Here is a 12,422-nt window from a genome sequence, read left to right on the forward strand (position 1 = left end):
CCAAGGTCTGCACGTGAGCCACCAGTATGGACTAGAGATAAGGGTAAGGACACAAGCCTCATCTCTTCGAAAGCTCTCCAGAAGCTCTCGCATGCATTCTTTCTCTGCCCTCCACCTTCTGACAATGCTCTCAAAGATTGCAGAAAATAAGACAAACCGGGAAAACGAAATCACGTAACACAATTTAAATATGGTAGATTAGATACTAGGCCAGAACCTTCTCTTTCGCTAAAAATAGCTGTCTATTTAAACGACGACAACCTCAAGCCTGACAGCATTTCACCAGTCTCAAGTCTCCTGACACCCTGGGACCTCAAGCAGAGTGTTGAAAGGTCAACTTGTTTGCTACCAACTCTGACTCAAAACGATTCCTCTCCGGTGAGGTGAAGGAGAGGAAAGGAACGGGGGCAGTGAGATTTTCCAGCCACTCCACCCAAATGCGAGGGGGGTGGGTGGAACTCAAACGTGTCCCATTCGACCCACGCCTTCCCCCAGGGTTGCGAAGACAGAAGCGGCCCCAGCAGTCTTCGGGTTGAATCAGTACCCCTCCCGCAGAGGCCGGCTCGCGGAAGACGGTGACAGGAGGAAAGGTCCAGAACACACCCGGGTCGGGGCGCGCCGTCCGGGAGCAGCGGGCCGGAGCGCCCCCCGCGGAGCCCGCTCGCAGCCAATGGGAGCCTGCGGTCCGGGGATGATGAGATGCGGGGCTGAGGCTGGGCCAATCAGGCTCCAGGCGCGGCCAGGGGGAGGAGATGGGAGGAGAGGCCGGGGGCGATGGAGGCAGAGCTACATCAACAGAAGTTTCTCACCTATTCCAGCGAGGGACGCTCCCGCACCTCCTGCACACCTCCGGCTCGTCGCAGGAGGAGGGCCCCGGGCTACTTTCTCCATCTCCTCCCAGCTCCCCGCAAGCCAGGGGAAGGCTGCCGGGAGCCCCCACCGCTGGCCTTCTTTTTATGTTGTCTGCAGGGAGAAAGAGGGCGAGGGACAACTTGGTGCGGGGGAACTGACCTCTGGCTTGGCGGGCCCCTGGGCAGGGAGGGCAGAAGAGGAGTGGCTGGGGCTGGAGGACTCCATGCGGGGGCCATGGACAGAGCGGCGCTCCTGGGACTGTCGCGCCTGTGCGCGCTGTGGGCAGCCCTGCTCGCGCTGTTCCCCTGCGGAGCCCAGGGAAATTGGATGTGAGTATGCGGGCAGCAGGGGCGCACGGGGGTTGCGGCAAAAGGGGTGCCCAGCCTCAGGGCACTTTCAGCTGGAGCCGGGGAGCAGGACCGGGGATCCTAGGGCGGATGACCCAATTTTCGGCGAAACCTCTGGGATTGGAGAGGAGAGCTGGGGAGCGGCTCACGCTAGGGGCGGCGGTGTCTTACAGGTGGTTGGGCATCGCGTCCTTTGGGGTTCCGGAGAAGCTGGGCTGCGCCAACTTGCCGCTGAACAGCCGCCAGAAGGAGCTGTGCAAGAGGAAACCGTACCTGCTGCCGAGCATCGGAGAGGGCGCGCGGCTGGGCATTCAGGAGTGCCGGAGCCAGTTCCGGCACGAGAGGTGGAACTGCCTGGTCACCGCCGCCCCGCCGGGCACCAGCCCCCTTTTTGGCTACGAGCTGAGCAGCGGTAAGTCCCCGGACCCTCCGGCATGGCGCGGGATGCAGGGCGACAACTCCTGCAAGTACAGCCAATAAAGTAGCGCTTGCGTGGTCCGTCGCTCTCTAAATCCCAAAAGAGGTCCTTTAGCGGGCGAGAAGTGGGGGTGACGGAAGTCAGACCCGGGTGCAGGTGCGGCCCCGGAGGGGGGTGACTCCCCAGGCCCCGAGCGGGGCGCTAGGAGCTGTAGCTCTTCCTCCGTCCCGCAGCGCCGGGCGGGAGCTGCAGAAAAACTCTGACACGGGGCGCCTGGGTGGCTCAGTTGGTTAAGCGACTGCCTTCGGCTCAGGTCATGATCCTGGAGTCCCGGGATCGAGTCCCGCATCGGGCTCCCTGCTCGGCAGGGAGTCTGCTTCTCCCTCTGACCCTCCCCCCTCTCATGTGCTCTCGCTCATTCTCTCTCTCTCAAATAAATAAATAAAATCTTTAAAAAAAAAAAAAAGAAAAACTCTGACACTCCACCCCGCCGACCCCTCGGACCCCGTAGCGCCCCCCTACGCGGGTGACCAGCTGGAGAAACATGATGTCGGCAGCAGGGAATGCTGCCGCCGCGTCTGCTTTGGTTTAAGCAACTCCGCTGCGCGCCGAGCCCTGGACAAGGGGCTAATTGCAGCGAAGCCGCACGTTTGCGGGCACCTCGCAGCGCGGGGTAGACAGAACTAACGGTGATTTTTAAAGGGAGTGGCCTGGCCAGCTCAACGTGCGGCTAACCCGAGCACGACTGCTTTGGCTCTGCCCTCTGTTCTCTTTTCCTTCCTTATCTTCCCTCCTCGGAGCACAGCCGCGGCGCGGGAAGCTGCAGTAAAAGTTCCACTTCCACGTGCCTAGTGACTCGGTGGGGATGAAGGCACAGGGACCCAGGATTGTTCTAGGCATATCAGCAGTTTCAGAGAATTTTGGAACCTGGGCGCCGAAAGATGCGTTGTTGTTTTTCACATTCATTTCCGTTCTCCCTCCTCCTTTGACCCTTCTCCACCCGGTCCCTACACACACCGCCGCCAAAGCATTGCGTTTGCCCCGCTGCGTTTTGGGCGGCACGCCCTTCCGAGGGAGCCCTGACCCCCGCGGAAGACAAAAGAAGTGAAGAAGGAAGAAGGAAAAAAAGGAGGAGGAAGAAGGAGGAGAGAGAAGAAGGAGGAGGAGGAGAAGGAAAAGAAAAAGGAGGGGGAGGAGGAGAAAAAGAAGAAGAAGAAAAGTTTCAGCTGCTGAAATGCAGAGACATCAGCTGTTGAAAAGGTTGATTGGACAACGGGCCTGCAACCGTACTCCAATCTTAACATCTCAAAAGAAAAAAGGTCGCCTGCTGAGTCTCTTCTGTAGAAGTCCACTTTACTAATGTTTTAATGGGACTTTAATTTGCGAAGAGTTTAGCTCAAACTTTATTGCAGGTGTGCTAAATATATATTCAATAGTTTTCTATAACAATTCTTTTTCTTTTTCTGGTGACATTTCAGTTTTTCATTCTCTTTCAGCCTGTAAGAGGATTAGCTAGTACTATATAAGATATTTAACTGTTTCATATTAATATTTGTGATCGTTATTTATAATATCCTTTAAAAAGAAGACCAGTCTTTGATATGAAAGTAAACTGTAACATCTACTGATTGCTTTGGCCTTTGCTTAATTCTGATTTGCATTCCAACATGTATTATTTATACAAACAAGAATCACACCAAATATTTCAGCGTGTGTTTCATGAGAACACATTTGAAATTTAAAAAGAAAGGTCATCTGGACTCTTTGGGACATTGTACTACCATTTGCTGTATCCATGCAAGGGATTTTAAATTCAACACGTATTCTTTGAACTTGTCTATTAAGCACTGAGCTAGGTGCTGACATACATGTCAAATTTTAAAAACAAACAGCTGATTCGATACACAATATATAAAAATCCCCCCAAGTGAGATACTGAAAATTAATGCTGCTTTTGTGAAAGACTAAAACAATATGCAACTGTCCTTCCTGAGTATGTACTCATTCAAGCATCCATCGAAAGCAGTTGAAAAATCGCTTCCCTGCAAAGGGGATGAGCAGGAAGCTTTGTTATGAACATAAACAGACTCTTGCATTCAGCAATGTGTGTTTTGTTCTAGGCACCAAGGAAACAGCATTTATTTATGCTGTGATGGCTGCAGGCCTGGTGCATTCTGTGACCAGGTCCTGCAGTGCAGGCAACATGACCGAGTGCTCCTGCGACACCAGCTTGCAGAGCGGCGGCTCCGCCAGTGAAGGCTGGCACTGGGGGGGCTGCTCGGATGATGTCCAGTATGGCATGTGGTTCAGCAGGAAGTTCCTAGATCTCCCCGTCAGAAACAGCACAGGAAAAGAAAGCAAAGTACTGTTAGCAATGAATCTACACAACAACGAAGCCGGAAGGCAGGTATGTATGTATGTATTAGAAAATGGGATGAGGGGCGCCTCTGTGGCTCAGATGGTTAAGCGTCTGCCTTCGGCCCAGGTCATGATCCCAGGGTCCTGGGATCAGGCCCCACATCGGGCTCCTCGCTCAGCGGGGAGCTTGCTTCTCCCTCTCCCTTTCTCCCTGCTCACGTTCTCTCTCTGTCTCTCTCTCTCTCTGTGTCTCTTTGTCTCAAATGAATAAATAAAATCTTTAAAAAAAAAAAGAAAATGGGATGAAATCTAGTGCCTTTAAGTAAAAAACAGTCGGATTACACTTCTGAATGAATCTGTCCCAATGATTTATTTTTTTTAACAGAAATCTTTTTTTTAAAAGATTTTATTTATTTATTTGACAGAAAGAGGCGCAGCGAGAGAGGTAACACAAGTAGGGGGAGCGGGAGAGGGAGAAGCAGGCCTCCCGCAGAGCAGGGAGCCCGATGTGGAGCTTGATGCGGGGCTCCATGCGGGGCTCCATGCGGGGCTCCATGCGGGGCTCTATCCCAGGACGCTGGGATCATGACCTGAGCCGAAGGCAGACGCTTAACGACTGAGCTACCCAGGCGCCCCTGTCCAAATGATTTAAAAAAACATACACTTGCAGTCTAAGAAATATATATGTCATACATATGTATTATATATGGGTTTATTATATATGAATAACTTCTACGTTGATTTCGTTTAAGTTCTCCATCTGATATGCGTTGAATCTTATTATAGAATGTATTGGTGATTTTGTACTTTGTACACCCAGAACACTAATTATGAAATAACAGATGTGCACATGCCTTTTGGGTCATTTTGTTCCATCACCTGAGCTGGTTAGTGACAGAGCCAGAATAAGATCTATAGTATCTGCCTTTCTAATGGGACTGAATCAAAGTCCATCTCAAATTTGAATTTTGATTTTTTTTAAATCTCTTTTTAGTGGGCAATGGTTCCTAAACATGTTATCTATATGTCCCTACGTTCTCTGGCAAACATTCTTGAATACATCCGGGAATACATAACTCTTAACTAACATTTTGGTAAAGCAAAGTTTTTTTTAAAGATAATTAGTTATTTTATTACAAAGTGATATAGATACCTTGTAAAAATGATAAATGCAGATAATTGTAAAGAAGCTCTAGCTATATTAAATGTATGGATATTTAAATATATATATTAAAGACTGGGGGGTAGACAAATTTGAAGAACCACCATCTAATTAACCTCTTTTATGAATTCTGGTTTTTCATACTAAGCTTTCTTAAAATAGAATAAATCTGTAGCTTAATTTACCTTTTAATATTTATTTTAATGAATATTGACACAATAAAGTTTGAGCTCTATAGCATAGCTGAATTACTTGGCGAGTCATAGTGATTTTCCTAAAACAGTCAAAACTTTTTTGTGAATATACATTTCCTGTGTTGTAATAATCTTTTCAGGACAGGAATATCAGCACATGTCCTATATTATTGTAAATATCCAATAACCTGTAAGAGTCCCAAAGTAGTCATTGCAATCTGCCACAATCTCCTGAAATAAATTAAAACAAGTTGCAGTATCTGTCAGGAATATTTAAAATATATGTTGCCTTTGTTTTACATTTTTGGAAAGTGAATAAATGGAACCCACTTAGAATAGGTGCAAGTGGCAGCCAGCTTTCTCTGCTTAACCACACTGGTTTATAATACAAAACCAGAAAACTCAGTAAATGTTATTTTCACCATAACACTTCAAATTCCAATTTGAACTTTCAATTCAATTTGAATATTGATTTAAAATAGCAAAATAGAAAGTAGGAAAGGCAGTAAATAGCAAGGTAGGCTTTTCATATTTTTGTTTAGAAATTTTAAAATTCCATTGATCACACTAAAGTAACTCTTGTTTAACACCATAGTTATGCACATGTCTCTTCTCCTTAAAGTTTTGCATGTAAAAAAAATTCAACGAATGGGGTTCTGCTTCAATTTAAATATTATCCAATAAAGAATTTTTAAAATTATTTCTAACATATAAAAGAGGGTTAAATAGATGTTTACATTTTTAAATATATGTTCTTTAAAATTCTGGAGTTAAAAAGAAAAACACTAAAATAAGTCAAATTAATATATTTTTAAAAACTAAATGAATATTGATTACCAGTTTAGATCTCTTAACTCTTCTTTAGCCGTTCTTTAAATAATTTCGTAGAGGTTTTTACAAATTTAACTAGAAAACAGAACTTGGAAATTCATGTCATAATTAGTTCCCTTGAATCAAGGTTATCCCCAAACTTGTGAGAAGCTCCGAAGTATTCTAACTGTATTTTTATTAGTGTCATTGGGCCGCTAGTTAGTTTTACTCTGTCTTGTGTGTTGTTTCAAATTAGGTAGCAATAGCTGCCTCTGTAACTATTTGATCTTAAACTATTATTTATATTCTGAGTTTATTAAAAACATACAACTGTTTAGCATCAATTTTAATCCACTGTGTTTGTTGGCAAAAAAACCATCTTCTCACATTACCAGGGTTTCTGCCATTATTCTAATTATGCAGAAAACAATTCAGCCTATACATATATATACAGTTTGTGTAAATTTCAGAGTTCTCTCTACGGAATCTGTTTGTTCCTCATTGGTCTAGATGGAATCTTAAAATATTACAGAATATTACCTGGACTGGTGTTTTTGTTGGTCTTTTTTTCAGGAAATATTACAACTCAAACATTTTTGTATTTTTCTTTCCACTGGTGGCCAAAAAAAAAAAAAAAAACCACCACCACCAGCACCACAGCAACAACAAAAACCAACCAAGTTTGCAGGCTATTATCTAACATGGAAGAACAACCAACTCCATTTTTAAGATTGGCAATCAGGATTTTAATCTAATAGGCATATTCTTCTGGGTAAAGTTCAAGGTCTGCATTCAATTGAATTGATTTTCCTGGTCTCAAAATCCCAAACTCAAAATGTAGGAAAGCGTTCAGAGAAATGTGGGTACTGGCGCTTAGTAGTGCTGTGAACAGGATAGATGATTTTCTAACCGCTGACCTTAAGTACTCTGATTCCCACTTGGTTTCTGACACCATTCCTAAAGTTCTGACTCCAAGAATAATGTTGCTGAACGGTGATTGGCTGACGGAATGATGTGATGTCTTCCAGGGGCAGAACTTCTGGGAATAATGTGACTTGGAATATTTATGGGTATTTCTTTTGGTGTGCTTAAAATATTTCCATTCTTCCCATGTCCACCTCATAAACTTTTAAGTTTCCCTACCCCATAATTTGTTTTATGATGAGTAACTCAAAAAAGTGGGAGGGGCCCAACCCCAAATGTTCATTGACCTGTTTCAAGAATATTTATAAGTACTCGAACAACACATAAGTGTTTTGCCTTTTAGCAGGTTCAAATATATTTTTGGACTGAAAGAGACAAAATGGGTCAGAGGAATAGGAATTCTACATATAACCATCCAACCTTATGTCACAGTTTTCCTAAAAACTTAACCAGGTCATCTGATAGTTGACAAAATGAACTGCTCATAACAAAATGTTCCACAGCAGTTTTGGGGTCATTTCTGTAAAGTTTGGATAAAGCAATATACTGGGAAACAATCATTTCCCGCTGGGGTTACCTCGGAGTCAAAATAGTGGGACCAGTCACTCCACAGCCCACTTTTCAAGCAGTTTCTATTTTTACATTAAGTATTAATGATACATCTTGCCTATTTCAGTTCATTAGAAGTTTATCAAACCAACACTTAACACAAAGAGCCCAGTAAATTAAATGCTACCCTCCTAATTGCACTCCCATCGTTTAAAAATATTCCACCAAAATGTGCACATCTGTTTGCAATAGTTCACAAAACATTCCTCTGTTAATATCGTTATAAACCCTAACAACTCAACTAGAGTAGAGAAAAGAATTTTCTCATAACCACATGCTACTCAGACGGTTGCTATCCTTTTACTTTTCCTGTTAGCAGGAAAGGACTGCTATCACTGCAGCTCAGAATGGCTGTTGGACATTAATTAAGAATCCTAGCTGAAAAGCTCCAGAATATACTTTTTTGTGGAGTGTTCGTGCAATTTCCTTAAATATACTCCATTTTCCACTCTCGCTTTTCTCTGGTCTACTAAAATTCTCCTGCTGGATATAAAGACTTTATATCATATATTGCCATTCCTGAAACAAGGCAAGTATCTTAACCATGCTGTTTATTTGCTGGTAAAGTTGGAATAATATGTAAGTACATGTTCATTAACGACCTACTGTGTGCAAGGCATTTCTTCCCATAAAACTAAATCAAGTAAAATAATTTATGAAAAGGTGCTCTGAGAAACACTAAGTTCTGCAGTTAAACCATGGTGTGTGTGTGTGTGTGTGTGTGTGTGTGTGTGATCTGCCCTTGAACTCTGCATTTCATCAAATTCTCCTAGTGGTAATTACATTGCTTTATTTTAATCCCTGGTTGTCCAGGTTTCTTCCTTAGAGTCTTTTGGGGCTATAATCATTTAAATTGCATGTCAAATTATTGGAATTCCTCTCCTTGAAGTATATTTGTCTTTCTATCCTAGACTATATGTATGATAATATATGTGGTAAAAATATATATAAAATATATATGATAAAATATAAAATATATAGATGATAAAAATGCTATTTTTACACTTATTGTTAAGGACAAAAAGATAATGGAATTGAAAGGTAATAGAATAAAACTTTAAAATATCATCCCTGAAAAGTTATAATCAACTCCAGGTATTTAAAAGATTCTAGTTTTCCTATGGCAGGAAAATCTTCCCCAAATTCCGATACACATTCAGCAGGTGGTATCATTAGATTTGAGAATCAGTCTCTCTTTTTATCCTTCAAACCTGTGAAGTAACGTGTCACTCTGTGGACTAACACTGCTGTGGACTGAGGAATGGGAAGAGAACCCAGCAGGATCAAGGTCTCCCCATACCATTGACTCTCCTGGCAGTGATTCTTTTGCTAAAGGCGGTTTTTAGTTCTTCCTTCCGATTCATATCACCAACAGAGAATGAGTTAAAACTTGTTCCAGTGAGCTGGACTAACTATTCCATAAGTATTTGGTGAACATCTACTCTGTCTTCCATGCTTTGCAAATTGGCAACACTGTACGTGATGTCTGAATTGGTTAATGAAAGAAAAAGTTGGCCGCTCAGTAAGATCCTGAGCGAGAGGCAGCTTTAAATCACTAAGTGATGACTGTGAGGAATGTTGATCAGGTTTAAATACATAAACAGACATTCTTCGATTTTAGGCTTTCTTTGGACAATTTGTTTTGTTATTACCTAGCATTAACTGAGCTCTCTTTTTCTCATATCCTTCGAGCCTTTAAAATCTGAACAAAAGTAGGCAGATTGCATTCATTTGAACATTCATTTGCCTGGAGACATTTGAAAGAATTGAAGTCTTTGTGAATATCAAATGCCATAAATTTAAGCAAATAAGCTTTTGTGCCAGACTTTATTATTTTGTGTGTGCCATACTTTATAAATTGCTTTATCATGGAGAGGTATCTTTTGCCCTGCGTTAATAAGAAATAGACATAGCTACTTGCTTCTAGGTTTTGTGAATTCACAAAGAGCATATGTGCTCTATTCTATAAAGGACAGGCTTTAAATATTATTCTGTTTATTATTTTAAACACTAATAAGTATCAAATATTGCACAAATCAATACCATATGCTCTCACTCAAGGTTGCAAATATTATAAATTGTCTGAAATATTCTGTCTCATTAGATAGTTCAGAAACTTTAATTTGTTAGGAAACATAACATTCCACAAACATGTCCGTGCCAGGTTTAGTATAAAACAGCAAAGCATAAACCCGTCATTTTATAGTTTTGATAAGAAATGTAAGTGGAATTTAAGCTGTGAGGTTTTTCCTTTCTTTGGTGAGATTACACACATAATTTCCAAGTTATTGAATGGACAGATCAATTTGTCATTTTACCCAGCATGTTGACAGAACGTCAACGCTAGAGCTAGTCCTGGCGATTTATTAATCTGCTCTGCCATCCTCTGGGGATTGAAGGAAGCTGTGCTGACTAGCCTGGTGTGTAAGAGATCAGAACCCTGAAATTCTTGAAATCTCTATATTGCCTTTGCACTGTTAGCCCCTTTTTTAAAATTTTCTTTCAACTCTTCCTGTACCCTCTTCTTCAGGGAAGGGGGCATTTATGTAGACTCTAATGTGTGCCAGGCAGAGGGCTCTTACAGATATATGTAATTTCATTTAATTCCTCAGTCTGAATAAAGCAAACTCAGCACTTTGAATTGAAAAATTACATATATATATTATCCCTTTTCTACGTTAGGATGGTGCTATTACTGATCCATCAAGAATAGGACATATGTTTCGGATTAATTTTCCAGAAGGGGGGGGAAGAATGTGCTGGGAGCCACCACACTCTCCAGCCCCTTTTCCTTTTGACCAAGTTAAGTTGATTAGTCAGGGTTTCTCATGTGGTCTGTGACCAAAGGATAACATGGTCCCCCCCTGCCCGCGTGAACCTAAGTGATCAAACGTGAGAGCCCTCAATTCCACAGATCTCATGCTTGGATGCCCGTTAGAGTCATCTGAGCAGCTTTAGAGAAGTGCCACTGCCTGGACCCCACCTCGGCCAATTAAATCAGAATCTCAGGGACTAGAGCACTGGTTATTTGTAAAGTTCCCCAGATGTTTCTATGCACTTGTGCACCCAGGACACCTGCCCTCTCCGTGCTTCTCAAATCTTAATGTGCATACCAGTCACCTGAGAATCTTATTAAGATGCAAATTCCGATGCTGCGGGTCTGGAGTGGGGCCTGAGAGTCTGCATTTCTCACGAGTGATGTCGGTGCTGCTGGTCCATGAAGCACACACTCTTGGTGTCAGGGCCACGGAGGGACGCGTGAACATCCTCACACCCAGAACTGAGCAAAGACATAGCAATAAAAGCAGTTTCCCTCTGTCGCCTCAGCTAAGCCCCGATAACAATATTAGCCTGGTCCACCACTTTCAGTTAGACTTGGAAATGCTTGCTCTGCAGGGTCAAGAGAAGGACAAAACACTTGAACCCTGAAGCAACTGTAAAGAGCCTTTATGCTCAAAGCTGTCATTTTTGTGCAGGACTCAGTAGACCCAGAAAGTGAAGTCATGAAGTCAGTCGTGCTTCGGTTGTTGGGTAAAACCCTTCATGGATGGTATTTAATACCATTACGTTGGTTTCAGGCTGTCGCCAAGTTGATGTCCGTAGATTGCCGCTGTCACGGAGTTTCGGGCTCCTGCGCTGTGAAAACGTGCTGGAAAACCATGTCTTCTTTCGAGAAGATTGGCCACTTGCTGAAGGATAAATACGAAAACAGTGTCCAAATCTCAGACAAAATAAAGAGGAAAATGCGCAGGAGAGACAAGGATCAGAGGAAAATACCGATTCGCAAGGATGATCTGCTCTACGTCAATAAGTCTCCCAATTACTGTGTCGAGGATAAGAAACTAGGGATCCCGGGGACACAAGGCAGAGAATGCAACCGCACGTCAGAGGGCGCGGACGGCTGCAACCTCCTTTGCTGTGGCCGAGGCTACAACACCCACGTGGTCAGGCACGTGGAGAGGTGCGAGTGCAAGTTTATTTGGTGCTGCTACGTTCGCTGCAGGAGGTGTGAAAGCATGACTGACGTCCACACTTGCAAGTAGCCCCTCCATCCAGCGTCGAGCAACGCTGCTCAGTTACAGCCGAGGGAGTGTCGTCCAGAGGGTGCCTCTCACCCTGCAGGGCTGGGGAAGCAGACTCGGCCTCAGAAGCCCCAGACCCTCGTGCCTCTCGCTGAGCCCCCTTTACCTGCTGGATATCCAATCGCACACAGAGCATGTGGATTTTGGGGGGATGCCAGAGTCGACCAGCTTTGGGTTCATCTTTTCCTGGCTTAGAAATATATATTGACACACCAGGAAGATAATCTGTCTCCTAAACAAGAAAGAACAGGAAGCAGCCTTCACGTAGGGAGACCCGGTCCATACTCAGGATAAGATCCTGGACTGTGGAACTCAGCTATGAAACTCAATAGTGGTGGGTGAATAGTAGGCATTTTTAAAAGACACCTCTTCTAGCAGAAAGGAACAGTAAACATGATCTCATTTATTCTCTCAGTATTTTAGATGAAGAAGTCATACTGTTTGTGCATAGAAACAGACGCTGAGAAGTTAACAGAAGTGGTGGGTGCTTACTTACCCTTTCATGCCTTTTAAAAGGAAGGCAATTAAAAAGAATTTTCATAAGTGATACAGTACCCCTAAAAAGTGTTTGCTAGAGATGTTTAGTGACAAAAGGGAAGAATCTAAACATTAAAAAGTAAAATGTATGGTTTGGATTTTAAGTGCCTTTTAACTAGGAGAATTTAT

General features: G+C 43.3%; 1 protein-coding gene across 2 annotated transcripts; it reads left to right on the forward strand.

Annotated features, from left to right (window-relative positions):
• Positions 1-833: 833 nt before the first annotated feature.
• Positions 834-11,717, forward strand: WNT16 (Wnt family member 16). Of its 2 annotated transcripts, XM_035021452.1 has the most exons (4): positions 834-1,181; positions 1,373-1,611; positions 3,738-4,024; positions 11,253-11,717. In XM_035021452.1, the coding sequence occupies exons 1-4, from the start codon at positions 1,087-1,089 to the stop codon at positions 11,715-11,717; spliced, it is 1,086 nt and encodes a 361-aa protein (XP_034877343.1). In that variant the 5' UTR covers positions 834-1,086. The 2 variants fall into 2 exon arrangements, with proteins under 2 accessions (XP_034877343.1, XP_034877342.1); XM_035021451.1 differs by having other exon boundaries at positions 1,029-1,611.
• The last annotated feature ends 705 nt before the right edge of the window (positions 11,718-12,422 follow it).

This window comes from Mirounga leonina, unplaced genomic scaffold, assembly GCF_011800145.1.
Source record: "Mirounga leonina isolate KUSES-001 unplaced genomic scaffold, KU_Mleo_1.0 Mir_174, whole genome shotgun sequence".
NCBI classification, from domain to species: domain Eukaryota; kingdom Metazoa; phylum Chordata; class Mammalia; order Carnivora; family Phocidae; genus Mirounga; species Mirounga leonina.

What these genes read in the sequence shown, in the direction of transcription:
- WNT16 (XM_035021451.1), top strand. Translation starts at nt 1,188, where the DNA reads ATGCGGGCAGCAGGGGCGCACGGGGGTTGCGGCAAAAGGGGTGCCCAG. An exon ending in TGGCTACGAGCTGAGCAGCG is followed by an intron (nt 1,612 to 3,737) that starts GTAAGTCCCCGG and finishes GTTTTGTTCTAG; the next exon opens with GCACCAAGGAAACAGCATTT. An exon ending in ACAACGAAGCCGGAAGGCAG is followed by an intron (nt 4,025 to 11,252) that starts GTATGTATGTAT and finishes CGTTGGTTTCAG; the next exon opens with GCTGTCGCCAAGTTGATGTC.